Here is a 13,157-nt window from a genome sequence, read left to right on the forward strand (position 1 = left end):
ATGTAAATTAAAACACCTGCCATGTGCACGACACATTAAAGTTGGTATAAACACACTGAGTACATGGCTTTTCCTCCTTTTGCATTTGCGATGTTTCCCATAACTGTCTCAATGCATGATCATGCTGTATTTGTAAAGCTGTATTACAAGAATGATGACTGTGCAGAAGTTCTGGACACTGAAGGGTTTGAAAAAAGGCATTCGTATGATGACTGCCATGGGTCTAGAGAAAATGATTCAGAAATTCGAAAAGACGGGTTCTTTTGGTGTGCAACCTGGTAGAGGAAGGAAACGAATTGATTTGATGTTAGTGGAAGCAATCACCACAGCAATGCAGGAGGAGACGAGTGGTAGTGTGTAAATGTGTAGTGCACAGAGAACTGCCTAAACATTGGACATACCCGTGAGCACAGTGCATAAAATTCTATGAAACATCCTTCTTTGCTATCCATTCAAAATTAGCCATGTGCACAAGCTGCTTCCTACTGAGCTGCCAGCAAGAGAGACCTTTGCTTTAGAATTCCTTGCTCGCATGGAAGTGGACAATGATTGGCTGTGGAAGATTTTGTGGACAGACAAAGCCCACTTCCCTCTGACAGGATATGTCAATATACAGAACTGTCGAATATGGGCAACAGAAAATCCACAAGCAAGTCAACCAGTACCACTTCATCCTGAAAAGGCCACTGTGTGGTGCAGGTTTACGGCATCATTTATCATTGGGCCATACTTTTTAGAAAAACAGGTGCTTCTGGTCCTGTTACCTGTACCGACACTGGTAAGCTCTATGAGTGTATTTCGCACAACTACATGATTCCAGCTCTCCAACAGTGTGGATGGGATGGGATAATTTTGATGCAAGATGGCACACCTCTGCACATAGCAACTCCAGATAAGCAGCTGCTGTAGCGCCATTTCGGAAATGCTAGAATTATCAGCCACCATTTCCCTATAGCCTGGCTGTGCTGATCACCTGTCTTAATCCTTGTGACTTCAGGCTGTGGGGCTATTTGAAATATGTTGTGTTCAGTGTTCCGATTACAAACTTAGCTGCATTGAAGGTACACATTGCGCAACACATTCTGAATGTGACCCTAGAAACACTTCAATTAGTTGTGGAACATGCTGTTTCTCGATTTCAACTTTTTGCAGTGAACGGTGGACACCATATTGAACATGTTTTGCACCAGTCACATGGAATTTAATACTCCAATTTGATTGATGCTTTTTATGCAGTTTTTGGCCTAAGGACAATTAAAAACCAATGTGATTGATGCTTTTTATGCAGTCTTTGGCCTCAGAACAATTAAAATCTGATGTGAGTGATGCTTTTTATGTGATTTTTTACCTCAGGATAGTTCAATTTTTTTCCCATTTGATGTGAGATGACCTAGCCATGGTGGATGGGCTTGCATAGCTAACAGTATCACATCTACACACCCATGCACACTGAGTAATACAATCTGTTTAATGTCAGACGTACACCTTAGACATTGTTGTACGATTCATTTGTCTTTTTAGTCAACCACTATTAAATTATGATGCTTCCAGCACCATCTATAGCTGCATTTTGTAACTATTTATGTTTCTTCTGTCATACATTTTCCCCCTTCTCCGATAATATTCTGTTGCAATTTGACATCATTCTGACCAGTGGTGTTATTTCTACAGTAGTTTGAAAGTTTAACACTATACATAAAATTATTTTTAGAAAACCGGTGTACCATAAAATAAAATGACTGAACATAATGGCTGGAATTTAACACTGCCAAGCATGGGCTGCTCTCACTGTATACAGGACAAACATTTCAAACTATGTTGTAAATATCCACAACACTGTGCGAGTAAGAACAAAAATCTTTTCAAGAAGGTATAATCCTGCCAAAGATAAGACTTCACAGCTATATAATTAAGTGATTAAAGTAAATAGCAAAATTACAAATAAGGAAAGACACAGGGAGCAGAAAGGGGAGGCTAAAGTGCAAAAGATTTCTAAGATGAAGATATAGCCTATTAGGGTACAATAAGTATTCAAAACTAAACAAGATATAAATGAGCATAAATTACAATCTGAATACAATGAATACATCAAACTGAATAAAATAGTACACTGTAGCCACTGCTACACAATCTAACGTGCATAAGCCATTCTCAAGGCTAAAAACATGATGACAAGATGGGGAGGAAGGAAAGGTGAGAAAAGGACAAGTAGGAAGGCTGAGGAAATTGCTGCTGCAACTGGCAGGGGGTGCAAGGGGGGGAGGGGGGGGGGGGAAGCATTGGGGAGGGGGGGCGGGTAACAAGAAGGAAAAGTTTTAGAAAGGAGAATTGGGTGCAAAGGGTGATTGGCAGCAGGTGGTGTTTTTTTTTTTTTACGAACATTCGATATGCAAACCATAAGTGATCCGGCAGATGTCAATACAGTAATCGAATTATTGCCATACCCTCCCAGCATGGCATCGTCAACTGTGGCAGTCGTTTCCCATATTGTCTCTCGGAGTTCTGCTACATCACGTGGAGAGGTGATACATACACCAGATCTTTAATGTGTCCCCGCAGAAAAAAGGCACACGGAGTGAGAGCTGGTGATCAAGGAGGCCATTTCATGAAACAGCTCGCTCCGCACCTGAACTCAACGTGTTTGTATCTAGTGCTGACTGTCAGCAAATTACCTAACTACTCTGTGGCGGTATACATGAAAACAAGCTTTCAGGATTTCTCTTCAAAATGACATATGTATAATACCTGTACAATGTTTGGTTATTGTGCAGTAAATAATTGAAAGTGTTCCCAGACTTTATGTACACCCTGCATAATTGCAGAAGTATGGATTATAGCACATTCCTGGAGAGAGCAAAGGATCTGTTAAACAAAAAGTCTACAAGTTCATTTTTAACTTGGTTCCTTGGGAGCGTATCACCTACTACACAGGCCAAACAGGTAGAAATTTTATCATCTGTTATAAAGAGAATTTTAACCAGAACAATAAGGCCACATTCAATTAGCATCTCCTAAAGGGGCACCATTCCATGGATAGTATAGATAGTACTTTACAAGTCAAGCATATATGCAACAAGGGGGATGCAGACGGTTGTCAGTGACAATTAGAAATTTTACGAACAAAAGAAAAGAACCTGATAAAATTCTAAACGAACAAGTAGATTTTCAGTTTAACAGATTCTTTGCTCTCTTCATGAATGTGCTGTAATCCATTTTATTGTGATTATTTAGAATGTTTGTCTTCCACCCCCCTCTCCCCATGGGCTCCTCCTATTCCCCCTGTGTCCCCACTTTCAATACATCCCCTTTCCCAAAATTTTTCCTTCTCATTATGAACCCCCCTCCCCCCCAACTGCAACCCAATTTCCCCAGCCTTCCTGTTTCTGATTCTCCTTTCCCGTCCTTTCTTTAGGATCTCCCTTATCCTTTCTCTCTGCCCTCACTCCCTGCCGACTACACCTGCCTCCTTCCCATCACTATGCAACAACGCCCTTCCTCCCACAATGTATACCAGTTGCTACAGTGGGCTATTTTATTCAATTGTATTCGAATTGTAATTTATGCTCATTTATATTCTGTATATATACAGAAACCAGATGGCAGTTATAAGAGTCGTGCGGCATGAAAGGGAAGCAGTGGTTGGGAAGGGAGCGAGACAGGGTTGTAGCCTCTCCCCGATGTTATTCAATCTGTATATTGAGCAAGCAGTAAAGGAAACAAAAGAAAAATTCGGAGTAGGTATTAAAGTCCATGGAGAAGAAATAAAAACGTTGAGGTTCGCCAATGACATTGTAATTCTGTCAGAGACAGCAAAGGACTCGGAAGAACTGTTGAACGGAATGGACAGTGTCTTGAAAGGAGGATATAAGATGAACATCAACAAAAGCAAAACGAGATTAATGGAATGCAGTCTAATTAAGTCGGGTGATGCTGAAGGAATTAGATTAGGAAATGAGACACTTAAAGTAGTAAAGGAGTTTTGCTATTTGGAGAGCAAAATAACTGATGACGGTCGAAGTAGAGAGGATATAAAATGTAGACTGGCAATGGCATGGAAAGCGTTTCTAAAGAAGAGAAATTTGTTAACATTGAGTCTACATTTAAGTGTCAGGTAGTCGTTTCTGAAAGAATTTTTATGGTGTGTATGGAAGTGAAACATGGACGATAAATAGTTTAGACAAGAAGAGAATAGAAGCTTTCGAAATGTGGAGCTATAGAAGAATGCTGAAGATTAGATGGGTAGATCACATAACTAATGAGGAGGTATTGAATAGAATTGGGGAGAAGAGGAGTTTGTGGCACAACTTGACAAGAAGAAGGGACCGGTTGGTAGGTCATGTTCTGAGGCATCAAGGGATCACAAATTTAGCACTGAAAGGCAGCGTGGAGGGTAAAAATCGTAGAGGGAGACCAAGAGATGAATAGACTAAGCAGATTCAGAAGGATGTAGGCTGCAGTAGGTACTGGGAGATGAAGAAGCTTGCACAGGATAGGGTACATTGGAGAGCTTCATCAAACCAGTTTCAGAACTGAAGACCACATCAACAACACAATTTAATTATTTACTTTTAATCACTTACGGTGTAATGTGGGTGCCTCTTACTAAGTGTACTTTTGGCAAGACTATGCCTTCCAGAAACATTTGTGTGCTTACTCACTCAACATTGTGGGCATTCACAAGAATGTTTGTCGTATATGCCTTGAGAGCAACTTGTGCCTGAAAAAGGTACGTCCGAGTCATTATGTTTTGTCATTTTACTTCATGGTACGTATACAGTTTTTCCAAAAATATTTTTATGTATAATTGTGGAAAATATTTATGGTAATGCATGGTACATTTATCAGTGGATTGTGCATTTGGAAATAAACATTGCAGCTTACTTTGATAGAATCCTCAATTTAGACTCCCCCTTGCCACATTTTCCCATCTCCTTCCTCCCCCTCTCTTTCTGAGTTTCGCCCGCCACATTCAAACCCTTTCATCACACCCTGGGAATTGTATTGGCTACTCGGATGCTAGTGTTTGTATAATTACTGTTTATTTTATGTAATTAATTCTGCAGGTAATCTTATTGTTGTATCTCTCTCTATGCATGATACAGACTGGTCCATTTTTAATTCAAAAGTGTAAAAAATAACTATGATTGTGCATGTCTTTTAATGGCATGTTTTTTTAAACTTTGTTTAAACATTTGTTTGCGATCTATGCTCGTGTTTGGCAACTTTGCCACAACTGTGCTACGGAATGGCAATACTATGTAGGCTACAATATAGCAATGCTGCATTATAATTCTATGATGGCACTGACGTTTTCATGCCTTATGGCATGCAGGTCGTACCCTCTCTGTATCTGTAAGTTAGGGCTTAGTATTACATCGTATTTTGTGCATGTACATAAGCACACATACAAAATATATGTATGTGGCACATATTTTATGTAATAGTTTTGTATGCTGCTTGTTTTTCACGATTGTGAATTGCTTGTTGTTGAAGACTATGCATTGCTGTGGAAACAACCTTTCCCGAAATAAAAGAATCATGGCCCAAAGAGGGCACCATCTCCCCTAGGTTTCCTAGTAGCTTCCAACTTGACCATGGCTAGAAGAGGACACCATCTTCCCTAGGTTTTCTAGCGGCTTCTGACTTGACTAGTGTAATTTGTTAACAAACATTAGTTAGGATGATATGCATCTGCATGGATTCTGTTTACTGCTATTGTGATAGACATTTTAGCTGGCAAACATCGATCGGTATGTATTGGTTGTGATATGCTATCCATTTATGCTTTGCAGTCATTAAACAATGTGTTTGGATAAATTGTAATTTTGACTTTCGTACATAGGTTGCTTTAAGAATGGGCGTAGCTAGAAACCAGTCACTGACTAAATAAACATCCATTTTAGTTGCAAATCTAGGCATTTCTTTTTGCATAACAATCTAAAAATGAGTTGCTGTCCCACTCTACACAGCACACTGGAGTTATGCAGATTTTAGCAATCCTGACATGATCTTTATCCACAAATTTTACATATTTTTTCATGGTATCTATAACATGGGTGGCCGTGGTCTGGAAAATAAGAGTACCGTACTTGATACTGGCAATGGAGATACTAGGTTCAATGCTCAGCAGGTGAGAGAATGAATTCTAGACCTTCCAGGGTGGTCCCTGGTCCACCTTGACTGCTATCAAAATGAATACTGCCACTCTTTCCCAGGGAACGTAAGAGGCAGCTGGAGTGATGGACTCACCCCCTCCTCAAGTGCCGTGACATACAAAAGGCTGTGTTATGCACACACTCTGGCCAAATGCCAGTCCACAGGCTGAGTGCCACAGGCTTGGCTTCACTTCTTTTTATATATATACTTTGCATAAAGTTAGTACAAGAATCTTAAATTTTAGGCAGTCTCTTCAATGAAACATTTGTTAGTGCTGTTTACATTATGCATATTTATAAGAAATACTGACCCATCAATGTCAGGAGCATAAATTATCCGTACTACTGTACAATTACTAAGATTTTTTTAAGCACATTACTTAAGTCTACTATATCCATAACTACAGAAATAAGCACATTACTTAGTATGTTTTTTAACTACTGAAAGAAATGCTCAAATTCACTGATTACAGGTATGCTCAAGCTTCTAATCTTTAAAACATAAATGACCCATTTTCACAAATGCTGGTCTCAGAGCTTGTGAAAACTTTCACATACTTTTCAACATGCCGCCTCCTATGGCACATATTCCAACAATGGCAAGGCAATCTGGAAAGGTATGAACCGAAATTCCATGGACAAAGTTACAACTGTGGATGAAGCCTAGCTCCAATTGGCAAATGAAATTTGTGACATTTTCAAGGAAAATACTCTGGAATTTGCCTTCACTGGTCAACATAAGTGACAAGAAGGTAAACTTCAGTACGTCAATCAAAATGTCATTTTATTCAAGATATACCAAACATGAAGAAAATAAAGAAGAGATTTGGAATAAAAATTCTCCATCAGAGGCAGCAAGAGACTTGGGCTAGCACCTGAACAGAATGAAGAATGTCTTGAAAAGAAGTTATAATATGAATACCTATGCATGCAAAACAAAGGCTAAAGAATGCTGTCAAATTAAAATGAGTAAAGCTGGGGTAATAAGATCAAGAAATGAGAGACAAAATAGGACTGATCTGCAATTTTGGGCAACAATATAACAGATGGTGGAAGAACAGAGGATATAAAAATGCAGACTGGCAACAGCAAGAAAAGTATTTTTGAAAAAATGGAAATTTGTTAATGTCAAATATAAATTTTAGGAAGCCTTTTCTGAAGGGATTTGTTTGGAGTGTAGCCTTGTATGGATGTGAAACATGAATGATCAACTGTTCATAGAAGGTTATCAAGTGCTGACGATCAAAGGGTAGATCATATAACTGAGAAGGTGGTACTGAATAGAATGGGAGAGAAAAGATATTTGTTTCACAACTTGAATAAAAGGAGGGATTGGTTGGTAAGACATATTCTGAAACATCGAGAGAGACCAACTCAGTACTGGAGATAAGCACGGGCAAGACGGGGTGGGGGAGGGGAATTATAGAGGGAGACCAAGAGATGAATACCGTAACAAAGTTCAAAAGGATGAAGGTAGTAGTAGTTATTAAGAGAGGAAGACTTGTACAGCACAAACTAATATGGAGAGCTGCATCAAACCAGTCCTCAGACTGAGGATTACAATAACTACAATCACAGGTTGAATTTGAAAGGGGAGTTCAGCTAAACGCAAGGAGCCTTGATTTTGGAATGAGGATTTCCATTTAGTGTTTCTTTTGTATCGTGGAAAATCTGTCAACTGATCTCTTCACACATTTGCAGCTTTTCATGCCAAGGTCAACCTTGCAATAAGTCCGTAAAGATAATAATATTTTATTGCATTTTACAACTTAGTTTTTCTCAGATACTGCTTGAAGTTTGGTTATAACAGAGCAAATACACAAAAAATAAGGTTCGTGACTTTTTCTTCTTCTTCTTCTTCTTCGGTGGTTTGGAATTATGATTTTTTAATACTTTCAACAGAGATTTGCCTCACATTTTAGATAATGCTTTTCATCCATAGACGTGTCTAGTTTAATGGAGATTCTGTGTCCTACATGGTTTGTCTGAATTCCCCAATCCTGAGCCTTTCAATGTTACAGTATGACATTCCCTCATTCTCAAAACTGCAAATTGTAATCAAAATTTTACTCTTCTATTTTAGAAGTTTTTCTTTAGTTGATACAGCTTGGTTTTTCAACATTAACTAATACAAGGCACGTTACAGATGTTATCTCACCTCCAAAACAATATCACACCTTTTGTCACTTTCGTAACCGAATACTACGGTTAACACTTAACAAGCTCTACTGTATGATTAAATGATGATGGTGTCCTCTTGGGTAAAATATTCCGGAGGTAAAATAGTCCCCCATTCGGATCTCCGGGCGGGGACTACTCAGGAGGACGTCGTTATCAGGAGAAAGAAAACTGGCGTTCTATGGATCGCAGCGTGGAATGTCAGATCCCTTAATCAGGCAGGTAGGTTAGAAAATTTAAAAAGGGAAATGGATAGGTTAAAGTTAGATATAGTGGGAATTAGTGAAGTTCGGTGGCAGGAGGAACAAGACTTTTGGTCAGGTGATTACAGGGTTATAAATACAAAATCAAATAGGGGTAATGCAGGAGTAGGTTTAATAATGAATAAAAAAATAGGAGTGCGGGTTAGCTACTACAAACAGCATAGTGAACGCATTATTGTGGCCAAGATAGACACAAAGGCCATGCCTACTACAGTAGTACAAGTTTATATGCCAACTACCTCTGCAGATGATGAAGAAATAGATGAAATGTATGACGAGATAAAAGAAATTATTCAGGTAGTGAAGGGAGACGAAAATTTAATAGTCATGGGTGACTGGAATTCGTCAGTAGGCAAAGGGAGAGAAGGAAACATAGTAGGTGAATATGGATTGGCGGGAAGGAATGAAAGAGGAAGCCGCCTTGTAGAATTTTGCACAGAGCATAACTTAATCATAGCCAACACTTGGTTCAAGAATCATAAAAGAAGGTTGTATACCTGGAAGAATCCTGGAGATACTAAAAGGTATCAGATAGATTATATAATGGTAAGACAGAGAGTTAGGAACCAGGTTTTAAATTGTAAGACATTTCCTGGGGCAGATGTGGATTCTGACCACAATCTATTGGTTATGAACTGCAGAAACTGCAAAAAGGTGGGAATTTAAGGAGATGGGACCTGGATAAACTGAAAGAACCAGAGGTTGTAGTGAGTTTCAGGGAGAGCATAAGGGAACAACTGACAGGAATGGGGGAAAGAAATACAGTAGAAGAAGAATGGGTAGCTCTGAGGGATGAAGTAGTGAAGGCAGCAGAGGATCAAGTAGGTAAAAAGACGAGGGCTAATAGAAATCCTTGGGTAACAGAAGAAATATTGAATTTAATTGATGAAAGGAGAAAATATAAAAATGCAGTAAATGAAGCAGACAAAAAGGAATACAAACGTCTCAAAAATGATATCGACAGGAAGTGCAAAATGGCTAAGCAGGGATGGCTAGAGGACAAATGTAAGGATGTAGAGGCTTGTCTCACTAGGGATAAGATAGATACTGCCTACAGGAAAATTAAAGAGACCTTTGGAGAGAAGAGAACCACTTGTATGAATATCAAGAGCTCAGATGGCAACCCAGTTCTAAGCAAAGAAGGGAAGGCAGAAAGGTGGAAGGAGTATATAGAGGGTTTATACAAGGGCGATGTACTTGAGGACAATATTATGGAAATGGAAGAGGATGTAGATGAAGACGAAATGGGAGATAAGATACTGCGTGAAGAGTTTGACAGAGCACTGAAAGACCTGAGTCGAAACAAGGCCCCGGGAGAGCCAGTCATGACAAAACTCTACCATCTGGTGAGCACGATGTATGAGACAGGCGAAATACCCTCAGACTTCAAGAAGAATATAATAATTCCAATCCCAAAGAAAGCAGGTGTTGACAGATGTGAAAATTACCGAACTATCAGTTTAATAAGTCACAGCTGCAAAATACTAACGCGAATTCTTTACAGACGAATGGAAAAACTGGTAGAAGCCGACCTCGGGGAAGATCAGTTTGGATTCCGTAGAAATGTTGGAACACGTGAGGCAATACTGACCTTACGACTTATCTTAGAAGAAATATTAAGAAAAGGCAAACCTACGTTTCTAGCATTTGTAGACTTAGAGAAAGCTTTTGACAATGTTAACTGGTATACTGTCTTTCAAATTCTGAAGGTGGCAGGGGTAAAATACAGGGAGCGAAAGGCTATTTACAGTTTGTACAGAAACCAGATGGCAGTTATAAGAGTAGAGGGGCATGAAAGGGAAGCAGTGGTTGGGAAGGGAGTGAGACAGGGTTGTAGCCTCTCCCCGATGTTATTCAATCTGTATATTGAGCAAGCAGTAAAGGAAACAAAAGAAAAATTCGGAGTAGGTATTAAAATTCATGGAGAAGAAGTAAAAACTTTGAGGTTCGCCGATGACATTGTAATTCTGTCAGAGACAGCAAAGGACTTGGAAGAGCAGTTGAACGGAATGGACAGTGTCTTGAAAGGAGGATAGAAGATGAACATCAACAAAAGCAAAACGAGGATAATGGAATGTAGTCAAATTAAGTCGGGTGATGCTGAGGGAATTAGATTAGGAAATGAGACACTTAAAGTAGTAAAGGAGTTTTGCTATTTAGGGAGTAAAATAACCGATGATGGTCGAAGTAGAGAGGATATAAAATGTAGACAGGCAATGGCAAGGAAAGCGTTTCTCAAGAAGAGGAATTTGTTAACATCGAGTATAGATTTAAGTGTCAGGAAGTCGTTTCTGAAAGTATTTGTATGGAGTGTAGCCATGTATGGAAGTGAAACATGGACGATAACTAGTTTGGACAAGAAGAGAATAGAAGCTTTCGAAATGTGGTGCTACAGAAGAATGCTGAAGATAAGGTGGGTAGATCATGTAACTAATGAGGAGGTATTGAATAGGATTGGGGAGAAGAGAAGTTTGTGGCACAACTTGACTAGAAGAAGGGATCGGTTGGTAGGACATGTTTTGAGGCATCAAGGGATCACAAATTTAGCATTGGAGGGCAGTGTGGAGGGTAAAAATCGTAGAGGGAGACCAAGAGATGAATACACTAAGCAGATTCAGAAGGATGTAGGTTGCAGTAGATACTGGGAGATGAAGAAGCTTGCACAGGATAGAGTAGCATGGAGAGCTGCATCAAACCAGTCTCAGGACTGAAGACCACAACAACAACAACAACACTTAACAGTAAATGTTTTCACAATGAGTGGTGATCCATAGGAATATGGCAAACTTGAAAACTAGTTGACAGTATAACAGGCAGTAACTTGATAGAGGAAACAGCATTCCTATAGTTACAAACACACAATATCTCAGTGTCCATTTGGGGTTAATTATATTATTCTGAGTAATTTTCTCTTTCGTTATTTTTACATTCCCTTAAAATATCGTTTTACAGACTGGAGTTCAGCGCAAACATAAATCGTCACAACAATCGAAGTGTTCACATCATTCTAACGCAAGGCTAGGCTACTATTACTTGCAGTGTGGCAAATTTACGGCACACGGGAATTCATCCTTAACATTATACCAATTTACAAATACAAAATCCGAAATATTAATCACTTATGGAAAGTATATGTAAAGGGCTGACGACAGCAGGAAACTGTGTCAAACTAACTTATTCACGAAACGCCGGGAATTATAAATAAACTGTTACATGAAATACTAGATCCTCAAGGGAACAAAGTAATAAAAAAAAGCGACAGTGATTTTCCATACTATATTACTCAGAGGGTGATAACAGTTGCTATTATACACAAAAAATCACTCTGATTATTAGTTACAAGTATTTTGAAGTTTCTCATGTTCTAAAAATGTATTACACTGTCAATTTCACAATATTCCAGGCGAAGTATGAATTTCACTTAATTTAGAATCTGAAGTTTTCTTACGTAAAAATCTGACAGTCAAAAGAGGACCCGAAAAAAAAAAAAAAAATGCCCTATACATATACGAATAGCCGACGTAATTTATACTACGGTACCTTCCAAGTTGTTCAAACATAATTCACATATCGGAGACCAATGTTCCTAAACAAAAATACCATTCCAAGCACAATAATTACAAATCCATAGCAGTTTATCCTTTACTGGAGTCAGGCTCTGAACCAATCAATCGACAATAACATCAGTCGACATGAAGACGAATACACAAATACACTCAGCTGACAAGACTACACACTTCTAACACCAACCACTGGCAGCTTCACCAAAGATATTACTGCAGCACGAATTCACTTAAGAAAGACATTTCACTACTCTGCTATTAGAAATGATTATAGACATTGTAAGCATGAGCTGCATATTCCGAAAATGTGTATCATCATTGATAGCTTGACAGCTTTATAAACGCTCTGTTAAATAAAATATAGTGATTGGCGCTTAAGGAACAGACACGGTTTTATACAAAGTAGAGAACATGAAAAGTTTATTGTTGAAATGTGTGATATTGTTTTGGAGGTGAGATAACAACTGTAAGCTGCTTTGTATTAGTTAATGTTGAAAAACCAAGCTGTATCAACTAAAGAAAATTTTCAAAAATAGAAGAGTAAAATTTGATTACAATTTGCAGTTTTGAGAATGAGGGAAAGTCATACTGTAACTAAACAGTTGATCTGTTTCTGAATACAAATCAGGAACTCCACTTGAGGATATTTTTTCTTCGTATTGGTGGGAGAGCTTAGCAGCATTTGCATTGGAGGGTCAGGGAAAAAAAAACAATGTAAGTCTTTTTATGAACCTCGAGAAAAAGCGATTTTAATGTTGATCTCTGATTACATCAATATACAAGTATATCCAATAACTTTTATTTCATAAATTAATCATCTTGGTTACAATGAATTTGGAAACAGTGTTATTGACATCCACTCTATCTCCAGAATGAAGTAATTTGGCAACATGCAGTCAAACGTTATTCTGTGAGGGGAAAGAAACAGGTAAATGAAACGTCACAGACTCAATAATTCCATAATAACCACGACAACACCAATTAATGATTGTGATAAT

At 38.5% G+C, this 13,157-nt stretch overlaps 1 protein-coding gene across 2 annotated transcripts in view; it reads right to left on the reverse strand.

Annotated features, from left to right (window-relative positions):
• Positions 1–12,306, reverse strand: part of LOC126106508 (uncharacterized) — a 127,659-nt gene extending 115,353 nt beyond the window's left edge. For both annotated transcript variants that reach the window (XM_049912828.1, XM_049912827.1), the window contains exon 1: positions 12,137–12,306. In XM_049912828.1, the coding sequence (XP_049768785.1) occupies positions 12,137–12,156 (20 nt within the window). In that variant the 5' untranslated portion in view covers positions 12,157–12,306. The remainder of the gene's footprint in view (positions 1–12,136) is intronic.
• Positions 12,307–13,157: the final 851 nt, after the last annotated feature.

This window comes from Schistocerca cancellata, chromosome 10 (genome assembly GCF_023864275.1).
Source record: "Schistocerca cancellata isolate TAMUIC-IGC-003103 chromosome 10, iqSchCanc2.1, whole genome shotgun sequence".
In the NCBI taxonomy this organism is placed as follows: domain Eukaryota; kingdom Metazoa; phylum Arthropoda; class Insecta; order Orthoptera; family Acrididae; genus Schistocerca; species Schistocerca cancellata.